The 19,491-nt window shown below is 34.7% G+C and overlaps 1 protein-coding gene across 3 annotated transcripts in view; it reads left to right on the top strand.

The window, feature by feature from the left end:
• Positions 1-19,491, top strand: part of TAPT1 (transmembrane anterior posterior transformation 1) — a 49,291-nt gene that overhangs the window by 8,934 nt on the left and 20,866 nt on the right. The window contains exons 1-7 of one of the 3 annotated variants that reach the window (XM_036382353.2): positions 91-180; positions 4,519-4,585; positions 5,245-5,268; positions 14,068-14,230; positions 17,925-18,060; positions 18,855-18,952; positions 19,128-19,197. In XM_036382353.2, the coding sequence (XP_036238246.1) occupies positions 171-180; positions 4,519-4,585; positions 5,245-5,268; positions 14,068-14,230; positions 17,925-18,060; positions 18,855-18,952; positions 19,128-19,197 (568 nt within the window). In that variant the 5' untranslated portion in view covers positions 91-170. Of the gene's footprint in view, positions 1-61; positions 181-4,518; positions 4,586-5,244; positions 5,269-14,067; positions 14,231-17,924; positions 18,061-18,854; positions 18,953-19,127; positions 19,198-19,491 lie in introns of those variants that run through there. The other 2 variants (XM_036382351.2, XM_036382352.2) reach the window with 2 other exon arrangements.

The raw sequence follows: 19,491 nt of genomic DNA on the forward strand, positions 1-19,491 counted from the left end.
TATAAACTTTTTGTGAATTTTATAAACTACTAACATACTTCTGTTTATTTTTGTAATTTAGTTGATGTTTTTTGGAATCTTTTTGTGCCTGGATGCTTTTCTGTATGTGTTCACCCTGCTTCCTTTGAGAGTTTTTCTGGCAATGTTCCGGTTCATCACTTTGCCTTGCTATGGCTTACGGTAAGTTGATTCAAGAGAAAGGTGTTGATACCCTTCAATGATATTTCACCATTTATGTGTATGCTTCATTTTATGGCCTTTCAGTACTGTTTGAACTACTAATGACTTCTTCCACTGAAAAATAGAAGTCTCAGTGTAAGCTAGCCAAAGTAAAGGTGTGTGTGTGTGACCTTTAAGCTTTAGCAGCAGTCACTAACTGTCACCATTGCTTCCTTCAGACACAACAGTTTGATAACAGCACCACTTAGGCATATTCAGGTTAGTAAAGGAGAGAGATCTAACCTTACCTTATAGTTTTGTTCTTTTACCTAACATCTATGTGAACATTTTTTTAAAATTCCTTAGACTTGGCTCATGTATTTTGATAGGCTCTTTGATATCAAAACAGAAGTTGTTTATTTTTTAACAGTTAAAGCTTTCTTTATTTTCATGGAAAACTTTGCTGAAAAGATCCCTGAATAAAAAGTGTTCTTTTCTTTCCTCTGAAGAATCCTAGGGAGTGAAGCATGGAGAGGAAAACGAAGCAGAATATTAAGAAATATTAGATCTTAATGCCTTGATTTTCTGTTCATATCAATACTAAGAAGTTGCTAATACATAAAGTTTTTAGCTTTTCTGGTATAGGCATCAAAAATTGGATAGAATTAATCTCCTTCATAAAACCTGCTACTTCATGGTAAAGTTGGCTGTGTAAACCTTAAGTGTAGTCTAAAATAAATGGAGCATTTGTATTGATGTAATTTTTTTTTCTTGATAAATATAGACTTCAGGATCTTTATTCTAAATTTTCCAAAACATGAAGTTGATTTATGGTTACTGATTTTTTTTTTAATTATGTTGTTTGTATTTGCATTATCAATATTATCTTTTATATGTGAAGATCTTTTAGATGCCTAGTTTAGAAATGTATGTTCTGATTACAAGCAAATGCTAGTTAGTTGCAAAAAAATAATATTGTGAAATATAGTCCAAAGCTGAGATGTTTGTATCTGGTGAAGTTAAACATAGGCACTAGATGGCAGTCTCTAATGTTTTATTGTGCTGTTAATTTTGCACTGAACCTCAGACTTAGTAGGTCAAGAGTTTTCTTAGCTGTGTAGAAATGACAGTTGTTTGGCTTTAGCCTGATGACAAGGCAAATTCTGTTCCTATTTGTAGATATCTGTATAGATGCTATTACTAAATTCAGGTAAATGTAATGAAGTTCAGTGTATCATTTGAATCTTACTTTTTTCTGTTTTAAAAATGTTCTTCCTCGTTTATAAACTCAGCTTTGCTTTTGGCAAAGAAATTTTCTGCTCTTCTGAAATTATAATTAAAGATTTCAAAGACCAATTACTGTTTTAGGTTGTTGCTCAATATGCTGACAAAAGTGACATTTGAAGCCCCATATGCACTCATGTGTGTGATATGTGTATATATGCATACATGCACCTGCAATGCTAATATTTAGTCTGCTTGCTTGACAGTATTTTGTGTGTCAGGGACAGTAAAAAGTGGTTTAATCTGTTGAACTTGCCTGTGTTAAAGGGTTATCAAGTAAGACGCTGTGAAACTTATCTTGAGTGAAGAAGTCTTTGTTTTTGTAACAACTCCAGAAGCAATTCCTTCACAATTTCTTCCAATGTGTTGGAATTTAGTTCACTAGAATCTCCAGTTGTTCAGTAGAGGGTTTAATTCATTCATGTTCTAAAGTTTGTGGCTTTTTACTGAAAGTTTTAGGACTCATAGTATGTAATGGAACTTCTTCAGATGTAATAATTCTTATTTCCAAGTATTCAGAGTCTGCACTTTGAATTTTTGGGGTTTTTTTTTTGGTTTTTGTAGTTATGCTGATTTAATTTGTTATGGCAAAAATTTTTGTGATTTTCTTCCAGCTCAGGAAATACATTTTTATGTATTTGTAACAAAATAGAGTTGAATAAGTAAAGCACATTTGTAATTATAAAAGGTACTTACAAAGCAGGTGGCTGTTTATCTTCTGGCTTGTTCTTCCTTGCAAATATCAAATAAATGTTGACTAGTTGTTACTTGAACCTGCCACATCATATTCCATTCTGTGTAGTAAATAAAAGTGCTCCTCCCTTCATCCTGACTTTTCTCTCAACATCTCAGTGGAGTAATTGAGCAGTGAGTGTTCTGCTTCCCTTCCAGTTTACTCTTCAGTTTATTTATTTCCTCATAATTCTATCTTCTCTTTTCAGTGTAGAGAAAGATTATATTACCCTTTTTTTAACAATAAAACCACATTCTATATAAATGAGCTAATTCCTGTCTAGGGTATATTATGCAAAGTGCTTAAATGTAGGGGAAGTGGTTTATAGCCTCTTTCACATGTTGGAATATTTCATTTTACGGAGTTCTGAAAGGAAAGAAAGAGTAATGTATCTTAAAGAAAATAGTTTACTCTTTCTGCCTAGACAGTGTAAGCACTTCAGTCTGACTTCTGTCATCCTTCCTCATCACTTGATCTTTCCTTTTGAGCAAATTTAGTTCTGTGTTTTTGTCAGAACTATATTGGTGCTGACAAAGCAATCTTTTAAAAAACTTAGAGAACTTTAGTCAGAAGAATCCAAGACTATCATTGAGTGAACTAAATGCTTTGTTTAATTACTGAGATCAAACTGGCAAGGGCTGAATCATCACATGGTTTTGGTAGTTTTGGCAGGTGCAACTTCATTAGTCTGTGCTCTATAAGTGGCAGGGTGCTTTTAGAAAAAATTAACAAGCACTTCACAAAATCAGATTACATCTTCTGAAATCAAAAAAAACAATCAGCTCTACTATATTTTCTTTTGACACAATAAAAAGAACTTTCCTAAATTATTCTCTTTGAATCTTGTAGACTATTCTCACTTTATTAAAACATTCTTTGACAGCATAAAAGATTCATTGTTCCAGCAAAGTATGTGCCAAGGTAGACAGAGCAGTGGACCTGGTGGAGTTCTGTTTGAATTAGAGTCCTTGGTGACAGGTTCCTAAAACTGACTCTGCCCAAGGTTGAAAGTTTCATTTACAATTTAGACATTCATTTACAATTCAGACAATTTTTTGATCAATACCTCAGGCTCAGAGATTCTGGGTAGATTAATATCACTGCCTGTTTTGAAGCTCTTTCATAGAGCTAACTTATTTTTCTTGAAAATATGTTGCATGCCAATAAAGGCAATGTGGGAATGTGGAAAAGCTCTTCTGTATTATTTGTAAAACGCCATGATATGAAAGCTAAAATTGCGTGTTAGTGAAACTCTGATAAGACTCCCCATTTAATTATGTTTGAAGGCATTTTCCATCATCTCCACAAGGCAAGAAAGGATTTGGGAGGGAAGGTGAGGGGTTTTTCTCCAAATTGTCGTTTTCTCAAAAAAATACAGTAGAAGATTATGTATTTTCTTACATGTAAAGATAGATTGACAAAACCTTTACAAGAGACCTCCCACACACACCTCATCTTCAGGGGTTCCCGAGTTCCCACTGCCAGGAGTGGGTCCAGGGATGAGGGCAGCACCTTGATAGTGGAAGCCCAACAAGATCCTGCTTTTGTGAGCAGCACCCACCCACCCCTCACATGCCCCAGCACCTCCAGTGCCTCACACCAGAGCTGAATCCCACCAGGAACTGGAGCATGGTGCTAATGACACCACAGTTGTGAGTTCAATCCCTGTGCAGGCCATTTATTTAAGAGTTGGACTTAATGATCCTTGTGGGTTCCCTTCCAACTCAGAATATTCTGTGAATTCTTCCATGTGAAAGTAGATATAGATAGATTGTAAATACCTGTATTTTTCTTTTACTCTGCTCTCTGAAATAAGTGAATTTAGGTCCTGTCAGCAATAACATGAATAACTTCAGCTATACTGTATGTACATCTTAAAATTCTCATTGGCCTCCTGTGAGTTTACAGATTCCTGTTTTTCGGTAGGAAATAAATAGAACAACATTATTCCAAGAAAGAAACTGTAGAAACAAAGCATATCTGGAACAATAAAACAAACAAATACAGTGGCATTCTTCTTATGGACATTATTTATTTGTTCATGTTATCAGGCTATTAAAAAAATTTGAACCTCTGTTATACACTTACTCCCAAGCCTTTTTTTTTCTTTGAGGAATTTAGCTATGAAATCCATAAACTTCCTTTTGTCACCTGAAGTTCATTTAGGATGTTGTGCATCTGCCCACCAAAATGTGTAGCTTTCTACCAACCAAAAAAGGAAGATGCATTCATTTTTTTTCTGTAGTATACTCTCAGATCAAGTACTCCTTGCTCTCCTTTCCATAACAGTGCATAGTGTAGCAACATTACAACCTTCTCTTTCTTTCTTTCTTGTAAATCAGACCGAAGGGAAGAGCACTTTCACTTCCTTTATAGGATGGAATGTGGTGTCACAGGGATTCCTCCTTGGTGAGTAGATCCTGATTTTCTTTTTCCTTCTGTGCTGTCAGCCAAATTCACACATCTACAGGTAATCAGTAAAAAGGCTGGTTACAAATGGGTAGTATAGCTAAATTAACCAACATACCTCAAAGGAGAAACCAAAACTTAGTTTTAATAACAAACACATGAAATTGATTCAGTGCAATTTGTGGTAGGTGTATTTTCTTGTGTAACTTAACATCACTGTGGAAATGAGTTATCTTAGATTTAAAGCATTTTTCACATAGAGTGCCTATGGACCAATTTGGTCCAGTTTAAAAAAGAATATCTTGGAAAAACTATAGCCCCTGCTGTACTTCAGTTTATAGTGCCTTAGCCTTTTTGAGGTTTCTTCTAAGTACTGCTTCAGTCAGGTTCATAGCTATATTTTTGTTTGTACTTAAAGCAGGTATTTTTTGTAATGCTTAACCTCAATCATAGGAGTTCAGAAAGTTCATTGCCAGGTGTCTTAGTATTAGACTCATAGATAATTCTATGTATAATAAAATACAGCACTTCAGCATATGTTTGTTAACTATCTTCAGTTATATTTGATTCTGTTATTTAAAAAATAAAAGCCTAATGAAAGCTTATTCTAGTTGTCACTCTTTTGAAACCTCGTTGTTTTTTTTATTTTTTTGAGACAGCTCTCATCGGGGCCTAACAGCAAGGTTGGTTTTGTTTCATTCTTAGCATGGTCTCGTGCTGTATTGTGTGCATGTAGAGGCTTTTTGTTGTTTGAGAAATGCAATGCCACCTAATTTTGGCAAGCTCGGCTCTCAGTTTCTTAGAAGTCCACATTTGGGACATTTTTCTTATCAGTCTGTAGAATCACAACTGTACATCAGTGAAGTCCTGTATAGTGTATGGTGTATCACTTGTTAAAATCCCAAGCTGGAAATTAGATTTGCTCAAAGTAGTTTCTTTTCCTGAAGCCAAACTTGAGCATAATTGTAGGAAAATATTTCAATAGATCACATAGTCCATTAAAAAAAATTTTAGTGTGTACTTATGTGGGCAAGTATACTCTTCAGACAACCTCGCTTGGATTTTATTTTCCCTTACATCTTTAATTATGCTAACAGGAAAATATACCCTTATGTGTTAATGTAATAATTTTTGTTAGTGCTTCATGTAAAATTAGAAATTCATGACACCACAGTTCTTTTATGAAGGATATATTGAAGAATAGAGAGTTTGGTAAAAACTACACAAAAAACAAAACCGTCCAAGTATCTTCAATGTAAAATGGAGAAAGAAAAGATACCTGAGCAAAACTTTAACTAGACCACAATATCAATAACTGAAATACATTATTGCACTCCTCAGTGGTTGCCTGTTTGAAAATGTTAGCATTGAATAAATAATACAGGTAGAAGAGGCTTGCTGTAAAATACATGCTTAAATTTGTAAAATGATAAAAGACATCTTCAGTGCATTATTAGCAGAACAATAAACCCAAATAAAAAGGGCTTTATAAGTGTCAACATTTATAGCATTATTATTTTTACAAAAGCTTTAAAATATATATATGTGAATGTTATTAAGATGAAAATATCCATCTAAAACATTTTTGCAGTGACAGTGTATTCATATCTTTAAATTACTGTATATATGACATCAGTATTGGAAATTTTGTGTGTTGACTTCATAGGAGTAATTGTTTAGAATAATGAATTATTATGAGTGAGAATTATTCATGTGAATTAGTTGGATGAGACTAAATAGTCTAAACTAAAGGAACCCATTAAAATGCAGTGAATTGTATCAATAAACAAGAAAATACCTTGAATGCCTGTGGATTTAAAAAAACCAAAACAATCAAAACCCCAATGACTCTAAAAGATGATTGGAAAACCATATGTAATCAGACTAGTGAAGAATTGAGGAGCACCAGGAGGCCTGTAAGATAAAAATAAAGGTATCATATGACATCATGTGACAGTCTGTGCAGTTAAGTTTAAAATAATATATTCAGAGTGCATATGGGTTTGATGCCAAAGTAACTAAATTCACAGACAAGTGTACTTGTCTGCAGATTACACAATGTAGTGAAAACATTGTTCATTTTGTTGTTTCAGTTGCTGAAAAGCATACCAGAAGCAACCGTAGTGAGACTTCTTTTAAGCTTTTTTATACAGCAAGAACAAATTTCTTTTTGTCCAGGTTGCATTTCATGTTCCAAATGGTTTAACTACTTTAAATTCAATAAGCAAATCTTATTAAAATGCCCGACACACAATCTTGGTTTTCTTGGAAATCACTTGCTTAAGCAATCTTGTTCATTAGCTACTTGTGATTTTGAACATATTAAAGACAAATATTAGTAAACTGTGATTTATTTTTAATAACACTCTGCTTGATGCTGAGTAAATTCAGTCGTACAGCTTTTGGAACAAAAACAAGTTTGGAGGGGTAGATACCAATGCTTTGAAAACCATGAGCTGCTTTGCTTCTTTAATTTATTAAAGAGAAATTACTGTGAAATCCATCACGCTGTTCAGTAGCAAACATTAAGGTTCAGTAGTGTGACCATCTGTGTAGTCACAGCCCCTATGGATGATGGAACCTAAAGCTTTCCAGCCAGTAGATGGAGACAGAAGTCTTAATGCTGTATAAAATGTGGCTCATGGCATTTTGAGTATGATGTTAAATAGAAATACCTTGAAAATTACAGACAGATAACTAGTTCAACTAGTTCCTTAAACTTTGAATTGGGTTTGCTTATGATGAGCACTGGTTTTCACACTAGAATTTTCTTCATTGGATAGGTGTTTTATGTGGATTGTGATATAAGTTTGACTTGATTTTGTAACAGAGGGGATTTCTTACAAGTGTCACAAGTCATCTTGGAAAAAAAAATTGTTGTTTTTCCTAAAACTTATCTAAGTTTGTGGGTAGCCAGTATATTTGGTAACATTCTAATTTGATAGTATTTTAATTTAATTTTATAGAATATACCAGTATTCTAGAAGTAATTATTTTGCATATTTGTGAGGCAGTTTGCTTGCTTTTAGCCTTCTGAAGGGAGGGGATATACACGGATCAATGGTTTTCTAAACAGAGGAAAGACTTGGATTTACACTTTCTAAATTTGTCTCATGGTTCACAAACCATAAATTGGAAAGTTTGAAGCATGAGTATTAACCCTTGATTTTTGTAAAAAGTAGGTTTTTTCTGTAACACTGATTTGCTCAGTTCCTGGTTGATGTCAATCAGTGCATTGTGGAAATTTTGCCATAGTTTCACTTTGAACTGCTGTAAATACTGTGGGGTAAGCATTGAGTGTGGCATGGTTCTGCTTTTCTAACAACTGACTGCGCTGAAACAGAAGCATGCTGAGGTGGAATAGAGAGGTATAGTGGTGTGGCTTGCATAGTATCACTTTGTTAAATGTTAAATTAATAATAAGTTTGTATATCACCTAAAGTATGGATTTCTTTGTTTATGGCGTTCTGAGAAGTAAGGCTTTGTTTCAGTGGAGATTTTCTGTCAATTAGTAGATGTAAAGATAAATATACCCAAAGGCTGAGGAGTTTGAACATCTGTTAAGTACATGCTGTAGAATGGTGAAGTCTCTGTGTGATTTTTTTCTGTATTGCCATAATTTACTGGTTAAATTACAGTGCCAAGAGAGTTTATCTGTAAAGGAATGCTTGGATTTTTACTGAATTCATGCAGGTTGAAGGATCATCTCATGTTTAAACATTTTGGTGTATTCAGTGATAGTAATAGTAAAGCAGTATAAGATTTAACATAGTGGATAATAGAATGGATATGTCTTACTCTTCAGTATTAAGACACTTGGCTGTTTGAAGAAGTTTTAAAGTTTGATTCCTAGATAGTCTAGGCTATACAGCTAATGTGGGAACTTAAGACTTAGCATAATGAAACCACTTGTAAAATTCTGTAAAGAGCATCTTAGAGAGCATGACTCAAAGCAAAAAATATTTGAAGTAGTAATGGAATAATCATAGAATCATTGAATGGTTTGGGTTGGAAGGGACCTTAAAGATCACCAGTTCCAGCCCCCCTGCCATGGGCAGGGGCACCTTCCACTAAACCAGGTTGCTCAAATAATCCAGAAAATAATTATATGAAAAGATATAAATCATGTATCGGAACAAGGTGTATATCAAGGAAAGTCCAGATGCTCTGGATCCTTTTATTTACTAGTTTGAGGTGTGAAAATTGTGAGGTAAATTATATCCAGCTAAATTTTGAAGCCATGTAATATTATTTCTGGAATCTGGTAGGACATTAGAGGAACTACATCTTGGACACAGGCTCTCATGATACCGACTTTCAAGAGCAGAGTTCACTAAAGCCAGGCAAGTGTTAATATTTAACTCACTTGTGCAGCATCACTGTATGCCTGGGATAGCTTTGAAGGAAAAGACTAACTGCTTTCTACAGAAAAATTCTTCTGCCCACTGCTTTGTTACCTTGCTGCCAGAATGATTGAAGTTGTATCATTGTAGTGCACTTTAATTATTGTTCTCATTTTGTCACTTATGAGAAATAAGACCCACGTGTAATTTTCGTAGTGGTATTCTGTCATACTTCACGCACAGCTGTAAAAATGTGAAGTGTTTGGAAGTGAGCTAAGCTGTTTCAGCTTCTCATATCTCCATGTAATGGTTTCTAAAGTTGTACAATATCACACTCTGAGTTTTCACATCAACTCAGTAATGTCTAATTCTTAAAAACTTGGGTCCCTACTTTCAAGTGAGGTATTGAAATTACCAGCAGTATGCTGTGTTTTTCTTGTTTGTTTTTTGGCTTTTTTGTAGTTGTCATAGCTTGGCCAATGTGAGCTTTTAATTTTGTTTCTTTGAGATTCTGTGGTACTCATGATGTGCATGACTACAGCAGTATGAGTTTGTGTGTGATACTAATCATGAGGTCTGATTAATTAGTGCTTAAGATGTCCTGAAAGTACTTTTCAGTGTTGGCAGTGAGTAGTTACTGGAGACAATAAGTAAAAACACGTATTGAGAAAAATGAATGCAGAATGCTGGGATGCTATGACAGGCATGAAATCGCATCAACCTGTGTGTGTTTCTGTGTATTAAACAGCTTAATGCAGAGGATAGGAATGATTTGTGACAAATACAGATTGAACTGTGTGCCTGATTGTGCACTAAAACTGCAGTGGTCAGCTCTCACTGAACACTGACTGCATCATTGCATTGCTGCAGGCTTTGCAATCAGTTCTGTGTATCCACCAAAAGGTGACAAATCATGAGACTTAATCCATTTACTTGATTTCCTTGTCTTTGTAGGAAATAATTTTCTCTTTTCTATATTATATGCAGAACCACACCTCAAAATCCTTTTTTAAATGTTATTAACCAAGGTGGAAGATGATTCTCCTACAATAAAAATGCTTCTATGGATTTATGGAGGAGACATGTTAATCTCTCTCAATTGGAAACATGTTAGCGGTACACTGTAGATTACTTGTTTAGTCAATATGAAAGGGTCTTTTCTAGTGTACAGTGAAAGAGCACTGGAATATATTTTAAATGCCAGGATCTTCTTACTCTTCTTACTTTCTAGAAAGCAGTTTTCTGTAGTTAATCTTTGCAGTAATCCCTTGTACGTAGTAGAGGGTTTAGATGATGACAGCTCTTCTGTCATCAAACTGAGGAAATTGAAACTGTGAGGATATTTTTGTGACTAAGATGTTGTGGTTTAGTCCCAGCTGGCAACTAAGTACCATGCAGCCACTCGCTCACTCCTTCCATCTTCTACCCATGGGGAAGGGAATTGGAAAGTTTTGGTAAAGCTCATGGGTTGAGATAAAAACAATTTAATATTTGAAACAAAATCTGCTAATAATAATACTAAATATGACAATAATAATAGTAATGAAAAGGAGAAGGAGAGAATCTAACAGAACTCTAAGAGAAACAAGTGACAGAGTTGTCCACCAGCCACTGCCTGGTACCCAGCCAGTCCCTGAACAGTGATAGACCCCATTCTGGGTAACACTCCCAGTTTATATACTGGGTGTGATGCTCTGTGATGTGGAATATCCCTTTGGCTAGTTTGGGACATCCTGTCCTGGCTATATTCTGTGCCAGCCTTCTGTGCAGCTCCTCACTAGTAGAGCAAATGACACTGAAAAATCCTTGACTCAGGGTAAGCACTTCTTAGTACCAACCAAAACATTCAGTGTGTTATCATCATTCTTACACTAAATCAAAAAAAAACCAGCTACTAAAAATAAAAGGTGCTGTGTCCCAGCCCAAACCAGGACACTTGTTCTGAAATTGTCACAGCATTACTGTTGGTTCTGCTTCCCATGTGAATGAGAAGCACAAGAAGTTATTTAGAACTTTGGATAGAATATTGATAGATTGTATTTTTAATGAAAATGTCAAAAAAATATTGTTTATTGCAGTTTTTTTTCCTAGTCATACAGACAGACTAGTGAGAAACTAAATCCAAGTTAAAACAAGAGGACAAGAGGACTTCAAGTTATGCCAAGGGAGGCTTGGATCAGATATTAGGAAAAATTTCTTCACCCAAATGATTGTAAAGCAATGGAACAGGTTGCTGCTCAGGGGAGTGGTGCAATCACCATCCCTGGAGGTACTTAAAAGATGGATAGACTGTGGTTTAATGATGGACTTGGCAATGATAAGTTAACAGGTGGATTCAATTATCTGAAAGGTCTTTTCCAACCTAAATGATTCTGAAATTCTCTAAAAATATTATTTGAATGGGATCTGTTCTACAAAAGTTTAATACCTGTAAAGCACAGCAATCAAGAATCGTTGATCTGACTTTTTAGGGCAGTTTTTGAATTAAATTTCAGTGATAATCAAGTTTGTTCTGTACATAGCACATTCTCAAAATCTTTTATAGGATGCTGTGTGCAAGTTTGTATGTGACTTCATACAGAATTAGTCTCCTGTGACAGTTTTCAGAGTTGAGACCACCTTTAGAAGAGAGGTTGTGCTCCTGGTTTTATGTAGTCTCTTCTCAGAATTTGTAGTGCCTTGTCATGGTTGCTGTGTGCATTTACATTGGCTTCTCCTGAGTTGGTTTTACTTGAGTGTAGTCAGATGAGCATCAACAGACGGAGAAGAGTGCTAGAGTTACCAGTACAGAACATCTGCAGTTTGTGACTGATGATTGATCATCCTTGATGTTACTTGTAAGCAAGAAAACCTTTGACATGATATTCTCAGTCTGTATTGACTTGTGTTCATCAAAGCATTTTCCTTTGACAATCTTTCTGGACTCCTTCAGAAGCTTCATAAACAGATTCTACTCACTACTGCATTTCAGTGAGACCATCCTATTGTTAAAACTGGTACCTTAACAAAATTTTAAAAGACCCTGAATGAGATTTTCAGGTGGGTGTCTCTTTTGTTCATCAGGTTTTCCCTACCAGGTACTCACTACTTCTCTAATGATAAGGTAGTTGTTGGCTGGAAGAATGAAGATGCTGATATTCTGAGTAAAAAAGTTCTCATTCTCTTTTTCATGTGCTAAGGTCTGGCATTACTGTTATGGCATAATAGTACCTTTATGACTGTATCCCAATCTGTATTTCAGGGTTTGAGTGTTGGCTGGGAAACTTGTACAGAAATGACTGAATACACTTCCAAAATGGAAGTAGATTTGAGGAAAAGGAATATGCTGTTACTCAGCCTATGAACAGTAATCATAATCATGACCTTGTTTAAGTCTTGTAAATATTTCATATATACTATTATATTTTAATAACTATAATCATTTAACTCAGATGTAATAAAATAAGGCAGTAAATTTTCAAAGTGTGATTTTGCAGGTTGGGGAGGGTGCATTTTTTTGTGTGTCATGCAAAGACAATCATAGCCTTTTTAAGCAGTGGGCAAAAGGTACACATCCAGTTTTCTTTAATTTTTTCAATTGGTGTTTGCAGTTTAAACTCAGTTTGGGGACTGAAGAAAGGAAGAAAATTCACTGAGGCATTTTGTCAAGGACTTAGGCTGAAATAAGATATGGCGTGAACATTGTTTGTTACTGGAGCACTTCTGAAAGCAAGAAAATGTCTCTTAGGGAGAGAAAGCCTATGTAAGCAGTTCTGGTATGCTGGACTAGGTTGAATTCTTTTATTTAGAATGTAATTGTTTTTAATACAGTTTATGCAGTAAAAACTATATAATAAAAGGAGCAGTTGCTCTCTGTTCAAAGTGTTATACTGTAAAATCTGAGAGTTCTGGGAACTTTGTTGCTCATACTCCCAGCAAGAGCATGACCTATTTGCCCAATGTGGAATGTCATTGTGTGGTTCCAGGAGTGATGGCATGTGTGAATGTTGTTTTCAGGGCAATTTCTTTTGCATGGAAAACAACAGAGAAACCCAAATTATAACACTCCAGGTGTGATTAAAATAGAATGACTGAGGTAGCAGACCCTTCTCTGCAGGGTCTGTAGAACTACTCCAGAGGTCACAAGTAGCTGTTTGGATGTTTTTTACAAATAGCATACATTTTTACAAGACAACTCTTAGTTTTTTTTCTAAACGTTTTATCAGTTCATGGGAACATTGTCTAATGTCTGGATGACCTACTGATTTAAGAATACAGAAACTGAAAATTCATTACTTGAATTTTGCTAATTGCTTGCAACTTCTTTGAAACATTAGCTTCTATAAAAGCATTTCAGTGTATTTGAAAAAATATATATATATTTAATATAAATTATTTCCTCCTCTTTTATATTTAATTCTCAACCTTTTGATATAATTCAAAGGCTTTTTAACTGCTTTGCATCCTATTAATACTAAACTAAGTTAATAGACACGTGAATATGGCCTTGCTATTTCACTATGCTTATATATACTGTCGTGGCGATTGAGATAAAGCTATTTTCTTCCTGTAGTTTTACTAGAAGAAATTGTGTAATCATTCCTTTAGTCTCCTGGGTTACTCATGGAAAACTTCTGCATTTGGTTCACAATCCACCTCCAGCTCTGATGTCAAATTGTTTGCATTTACTGCTGCAGAGCTTAGAGCTAAATGAAGATACAGAATTTACAACCTCTTCCTCAGCATCTGGTTCCTTATACTGAAATTGAAGATGACTGCTTCATATCTTTTTGATCATAGTGAATACAATTTCTGTACCTGAGGAAGTCAAAATCATAGAATTGTGTGGAAGTGGGAAGGTAAATTAGAAACCTAGGGCATGCATACAGAAGGTTATTGAAAAGTGGAAGCTCTCAACAAATATAATGTTTTAATTACAGAGATGTGGCTAGTAAGAGACTGTGATCCTGTGATTGTGAGTGTGATCTATAAATGTGGGTCATAGTCATGGTGGTGGAGTGAGGGCAGGGGAGGAGGCATAATAAACTACATTGAAATATATCCATGATGAACAGCTTTGTACATTCATAATGACTTAGCAACATCTGTATTTGGTGGGTATATGACATTTAGTGGAACTTTTTGCCCTTTCTATTTCAGTGACAGACGTTTGCTACAACCTGCTCAGGTATGTGACATGCTCAAAGGAGTTATATTGGTCATCTGCTACTTCATGATGCACTATGTTGACTACTCTATGATGTATCATCTGATAAGGGGACAGTCTGTCATAAAGCTCTACATCATCTATAACATGCTTGAGGTAAGGATGTTGACATCAGAATATGAAGCATGCTTTTGTCAGACTATCTAAAATATTTTGTGTTCCAGTATTGACTTAGAATGTGGCACATCTGGTATTCTCACAAATCTGCACATAGCTAAGATAATAAGCTCAGATGCAGTGAAACAGGTTTGTGAACAATAAGGGTTTAGATACTGTTTCATAATGCCTAATTTATGGAGCTTATTAATCAATTTCATAGCAAGAAACTCGAGAAATGGAAATGAAAGAAGTGTCTTATAAAGTGCCAGGTAATGAATGAGATTTTGAACTCACTAAGAAAAGTAGAAGCTGTTGATATGAAATAATGATAAATCCTGGAGAGAGAAGAGAAGGAGGATAATAGAAAACATGGAATTGGGCTAGCAGACACAAGCCTTTAAGGTGAATGAATGAATGAATGTAGAAAAGGAAATTCTGTTTTGAGAGGTAAGATAAATTGTGTCAAGAAAAACAGTTTCTGTTTTTCTATTAATATAAAGCATAAGATTTTTAATTGTGCTTCTATGATCAATGGTTCACAAAGTAAATAATGTTTTCATGGGCACAATCTAATCTCCATCCTGCAAATATAGGACATAGTAGGAATACAACCTCTTAAACGGACTCAATCAGAGCTTTGTACACAAAAGTTATTCTGCTAGGTATCTGGGATTCCTGAATGAAATATTAATCCTTATTTGAACATCTGTTGTACCCTTGTTTGAAGACTGCTGAAACAGGGTGACATTCTGCAAAATCTGAATATTTTGTCTGAAGGCATTTGTTCTTTCCTAATAAAATACGAAAATATTGCAGAATGAACACACTTTGTTATAGTAAGTGAAATAAATATCATACAAGCCACTCCAGTTGTTTACTCATAGGGTTTTTGTTGCTTTTGATTTTACATTTGCTGGAAAATACGTACAAATATTGAATTGGCACTGAGTTACTATCTAGATTTTAGTTGTGTGGGGAAATACTCATCCATATGTACTTCCATAATTGATGAGGGATTATCACTTACTAAATAAATCCATGTACTTAAAATAGTATTTTCTCTTTATTTCAAGACTACAAATCACTTAGTGCTGTACTTTATGTGTACTTTATGTACTCAGCTTTATGTGCTTACCACATAATTTGAAGCAATACTGCAGTGTTTCCTGTGAATTGGAAGCCATGTGACATTCTGTTTGGAACGAGGAATTGAATTACTTTGCTATGTTTGGCAGAACCAAAATTGTGTGTTTTAACTAAGAAAAGTGCTGCATTGTTTCTTTTAGGAAAGGGGGAAGTTTGTTACTACTCATGGTTATTAGAAAAATTACATTAGACTTTGAATTTGGGAACAGTATTTAATTTCTATGGTGTCTCATGAAACCCAGCAGAGTGTGTGTTTTTAAGGGGCTTTTTTACCATGACAGGTTGCAGGAGTATTGGCAGAAAATGTTCATGGTATCCCACTGAAAGACTTGGATAGTCAGCTTTCAACAGTTTGAATATTGGCTTGCTTAGACTACTTTGGTGATTTTTATTAAAAGTCTTTGCTACTGATGCAAGCAATTCTTTTTAAGGAATTCTTAATATGCTCTTTTTTAAGCAATATGCTTTACATATTTTACCAAGTTTTCAAAATAAGGAAGATCTTTTCAGTCTAGTAAATCACCGAGCAGCAGAGATGTTTACAATGTCCTAATGTTTTCGGCTGTTGGCAAGTCCGGGGAGTATTGTCCTGGACAGATATGAGGAATGCAAAACCTTCAAATTATGTGCTGAATGCTCCCAACTGACAGGCTAAGGGGAGCATTCAGCACATTTGGCTTAAATGACACTTTTCTTTTTTAGATTCAGACCCACCGGCTCCTGCTCCTTGTGAAGCCCCAGTGTGCGTTACGCTGGTGACAGCACTCACCATGGAATTCTGCTGGAGCCTGGAGCCGGCATGTAGGGTTTAGGTAAGTCACATTTGGAAAAGCAAGCAACAATATTGTGTGGTGGGTTTTAATATTTTCTATCCTTTCAGCAAAGAACCAAGGACTGCTTAAATTAAATAGAAAGGAAAGCAAAGCCACCATTTTATCTATTAAAACCCTCACAATATTGTGAACAAAAACTTACCAAACTCTTAAGTTTCTGTAGCTGGTGTTACTACACCAGGTGTAATTACTCAGTGGGTCATCACAATGAGCAGGAACCAAATAATGCAGACAATCTCAATTTGCAAAATCTAAAAGCCGAAAACAATGCCACTGTAAATATCTCTCAAACTGATGGGGTTGGGAGCTTCAGATCTATGATAATTCATCTGCTCATGGCTTTGTTCATTTTATTTCATAGGTGATTCTTAGAGCACAGCACATTGTACATCTGCTTGAGGCATCCTGTAAAATTTTGTTTTAATTCAATGTTCATATTTTAGCAAACTTCATTCAGTAATAGTGTCAGAAATAAGTATGACTTTACTCACTTCAATATCTTTACCTTGACAATTATTTAGTTTAAAAAGTCAGGAGATTATCTGAAGTCTAGGTTTGTGTTGTCCCAAGAACTCATTTTCTATCTAGTAGGATCAATACTTGCAGGGACATTGTGCACCTGGTTCTGTACTGCTACATGTTGATTTAACATGTCCAAAATTGTTGTTTTACAGAAAGACACTAAGAGAAAATATTCCTTGTGTTTCTTAAGTAGAGATAATCAGTTTGTCATCTTAACCTGTTTCCATTTGGTTGAATTAGTAAGCAATGAGAGAGAGCTCTTTTTTTAGCCAGACATGCCAAGTTTAATTTTTGAAGTTCTGGTTTTGTTCCCCTGAGTAGCTTGGTTTTATAATTATTGAGCTGCATTGTATAGACAGAAAAAATGTTCTTCTGTGTAATGATTTTCAGTTTTATATGTTTGTTGCTGATGAAATGTTGGGAACTGGTGGAACTCCCTATGACCTTTCTTGCTGTGGTATTAAATTACAAGTTCAAAATGCTGTCCATACGTTTTTTGTCTTTAGAATTACTGCTAGAGGCTTTTTTTTCCTATTTGTGTGTATATTCTTTGGATTATACTCCAGGTGTTTGTTGTTTTTTCAACATACTTTTCCTTTTTGGCAGACTTTCAAGTCCCTTTTAATAGCTTGTTTTTGTGTTATAGTACTTTTAATTTTGAATTCTGCTTTATGTAGACATTTGCATTAAGTATATACTTCAATGTATAGAAAGCAGTAAAGCCAAGTCTAATTTCAGGCTTTTTGTACCTGTAAGCTAATGTTTTGTACCTGTAAGCCAATGTTCCGTCTGGAATTCACTTTTTTATTGTTGGGTTTTTTCTATTAAACCCAGAGGGATGGGGAAAAACATTTTAAATGGTTTGATACAACATGCATACTACTTTATAAAAGGCTGAGGTTTAAGTTGTACTTGAGTATCTTTCAAGAAAGCATCTAAGATAACAATATATTATTGTATATTCCAAATACTGTTGCAAAGGGGATAGTAAATTTGAAAGGGAAAGTAAACTGCTTAATACACAAAAGGAATGGTGTTGCTGTGAAATCCAGAGAGAAAATGGAGAGATCAAAAGTGATATATATGTGAAACCTTCTTTAGATTGAGCTGTACTTTTAGTTTGAAGTGTTCTTGACCTGGGCTTACTCAAGTGCTGGAGAGAAAAAGGCAGTAAAGTTGTTCTTGTTTAGGTGGCTGATCGTCTGATTTCTTCATTTGGACAAGATATTTTGGATGCTCTTTATTGGACAGCTACAGAACCTAAGGAAAGAAAAAGAGCTCACATAGGTGTGATTCCTCACTTCTTCATGGCAGTGTTCTATGTCTGTATCCTTTTTCTTTGATAAATTACAAAATTTTCTAAGTTAAATTACAGCGTAATTGCTCTGAATTATTTTAATACATTTGAAAAATTGATAGTGTTCCTAAATCAGTCTTCCTTTACTTGAAAAGTAAGATTGCCAGTACCACCTGCTTTAAAAGAAATAATCCCTTTATGATGGTGTACCTGTAGTAAAATAAAAAGCCACAGTTGGATAGTTCATGGAAAATTTTATTTCTGATTTGGTTTTGAGTATTTTGGCTCACAAGGCCTTAAAGGTAGAAGAGTTTTGTTATTTAGTGGTATGTTAAATGCATCTAGCTTGAATATATTTTCTTGAAGTGAAAGGATTAGCTCATGCATATTCAGGATGCAAATGTTCTTAGTGTGAAATAATCTTAAAATGAATTTTTGAATCTAAAGAGATACTGCAGCCCAGTAGTTTTGGTAATGAATTTAAAATTCTTACAATTTTTCCCTATTTTTTCTGAAATCTTTAGGCTAATTCTGAATCTTTACCTGAGATTTTTTTCTTCAGATTGTATTGATGTTTCTCACAATTAATGTCATTGAGTTCTTTTAGAGCAAGAAAAATTAGCATCATTATTACATGCTACAAAGCACTGTGCATTTATTACATACATGTAAGTATTGTCTTGCTGTAAGTCTGGTTTACAGGAATGTGGAAACTTTCCTGTTAAACTTTGAAAGCAAAATAGGAGATCTGTGGTTCACTGCTCTTCAGTACTGTTGTGCAGAAAACCTATTTCAAATATTCTTCCTTAACCCTGCTATGCAGTCCTGCATGCTATTCTCATAATGGTTCAGGCAACAACCCTTAATGTGGCCTTCAATTCCCACAATAAATCACTGCTTACCATCATGATGTCCAATAATGTAAGTATGTACCTTTATCATATAGCTACCCTCATTTGTTTCAGAATCCTATATCTTTGTGTATCATATATCTTAAATATTAATATTTTAAAATGACATCTTTTTTGATAATATTATTTCTTTAATGTCAGTTTTTTATGAGTAAAAACTAACTAACTGTTTCTAAAAATTGCAGTTCGTCGAAATAAAAGGAAGTGTTTTCAAGAAGTTTGAGAAGAACAATCTTTTTCAAATGTCAAATAGTGGTATGTATAGCACTGCTGATCAGGAGAAAATGTGGAGGGAGACTGTTTATTTAATTAATTAATGTATTTAATATTATCAATGTATTTAATATTATTCTTACTGTAAACATTTTACCTTGGTGAATTTGAGTGTTCTGACTTGCATTCCTCTTCACCCGTTTTACTGATTGGTTCAGTAGGATGAAACCTGAGATCCACTTCAAGGAACACTTAGTCCTTTTATGGCAAGTTTTTTTTGAGGTGCTAAAACAGCCTACTGGCTTTGTGCTGAAATCCCTGTGCTTCCAAGGGATC

This window comes from Molothrus ater, chromosome 4, assembly GCF_012460135.2.
Source record: "Molothrus ater isolate BHLD 08-10-18 breed brown headed cowbird chromosome 4, BPBGC_Mater_1.1, whole genome shotgun sequence".
Taxonomy (NCBI): Eukaryota; Metazoa; Chordata; class Aves; order Passeriformes; family Icteridae; genus Molothrus; species Molothrus ater.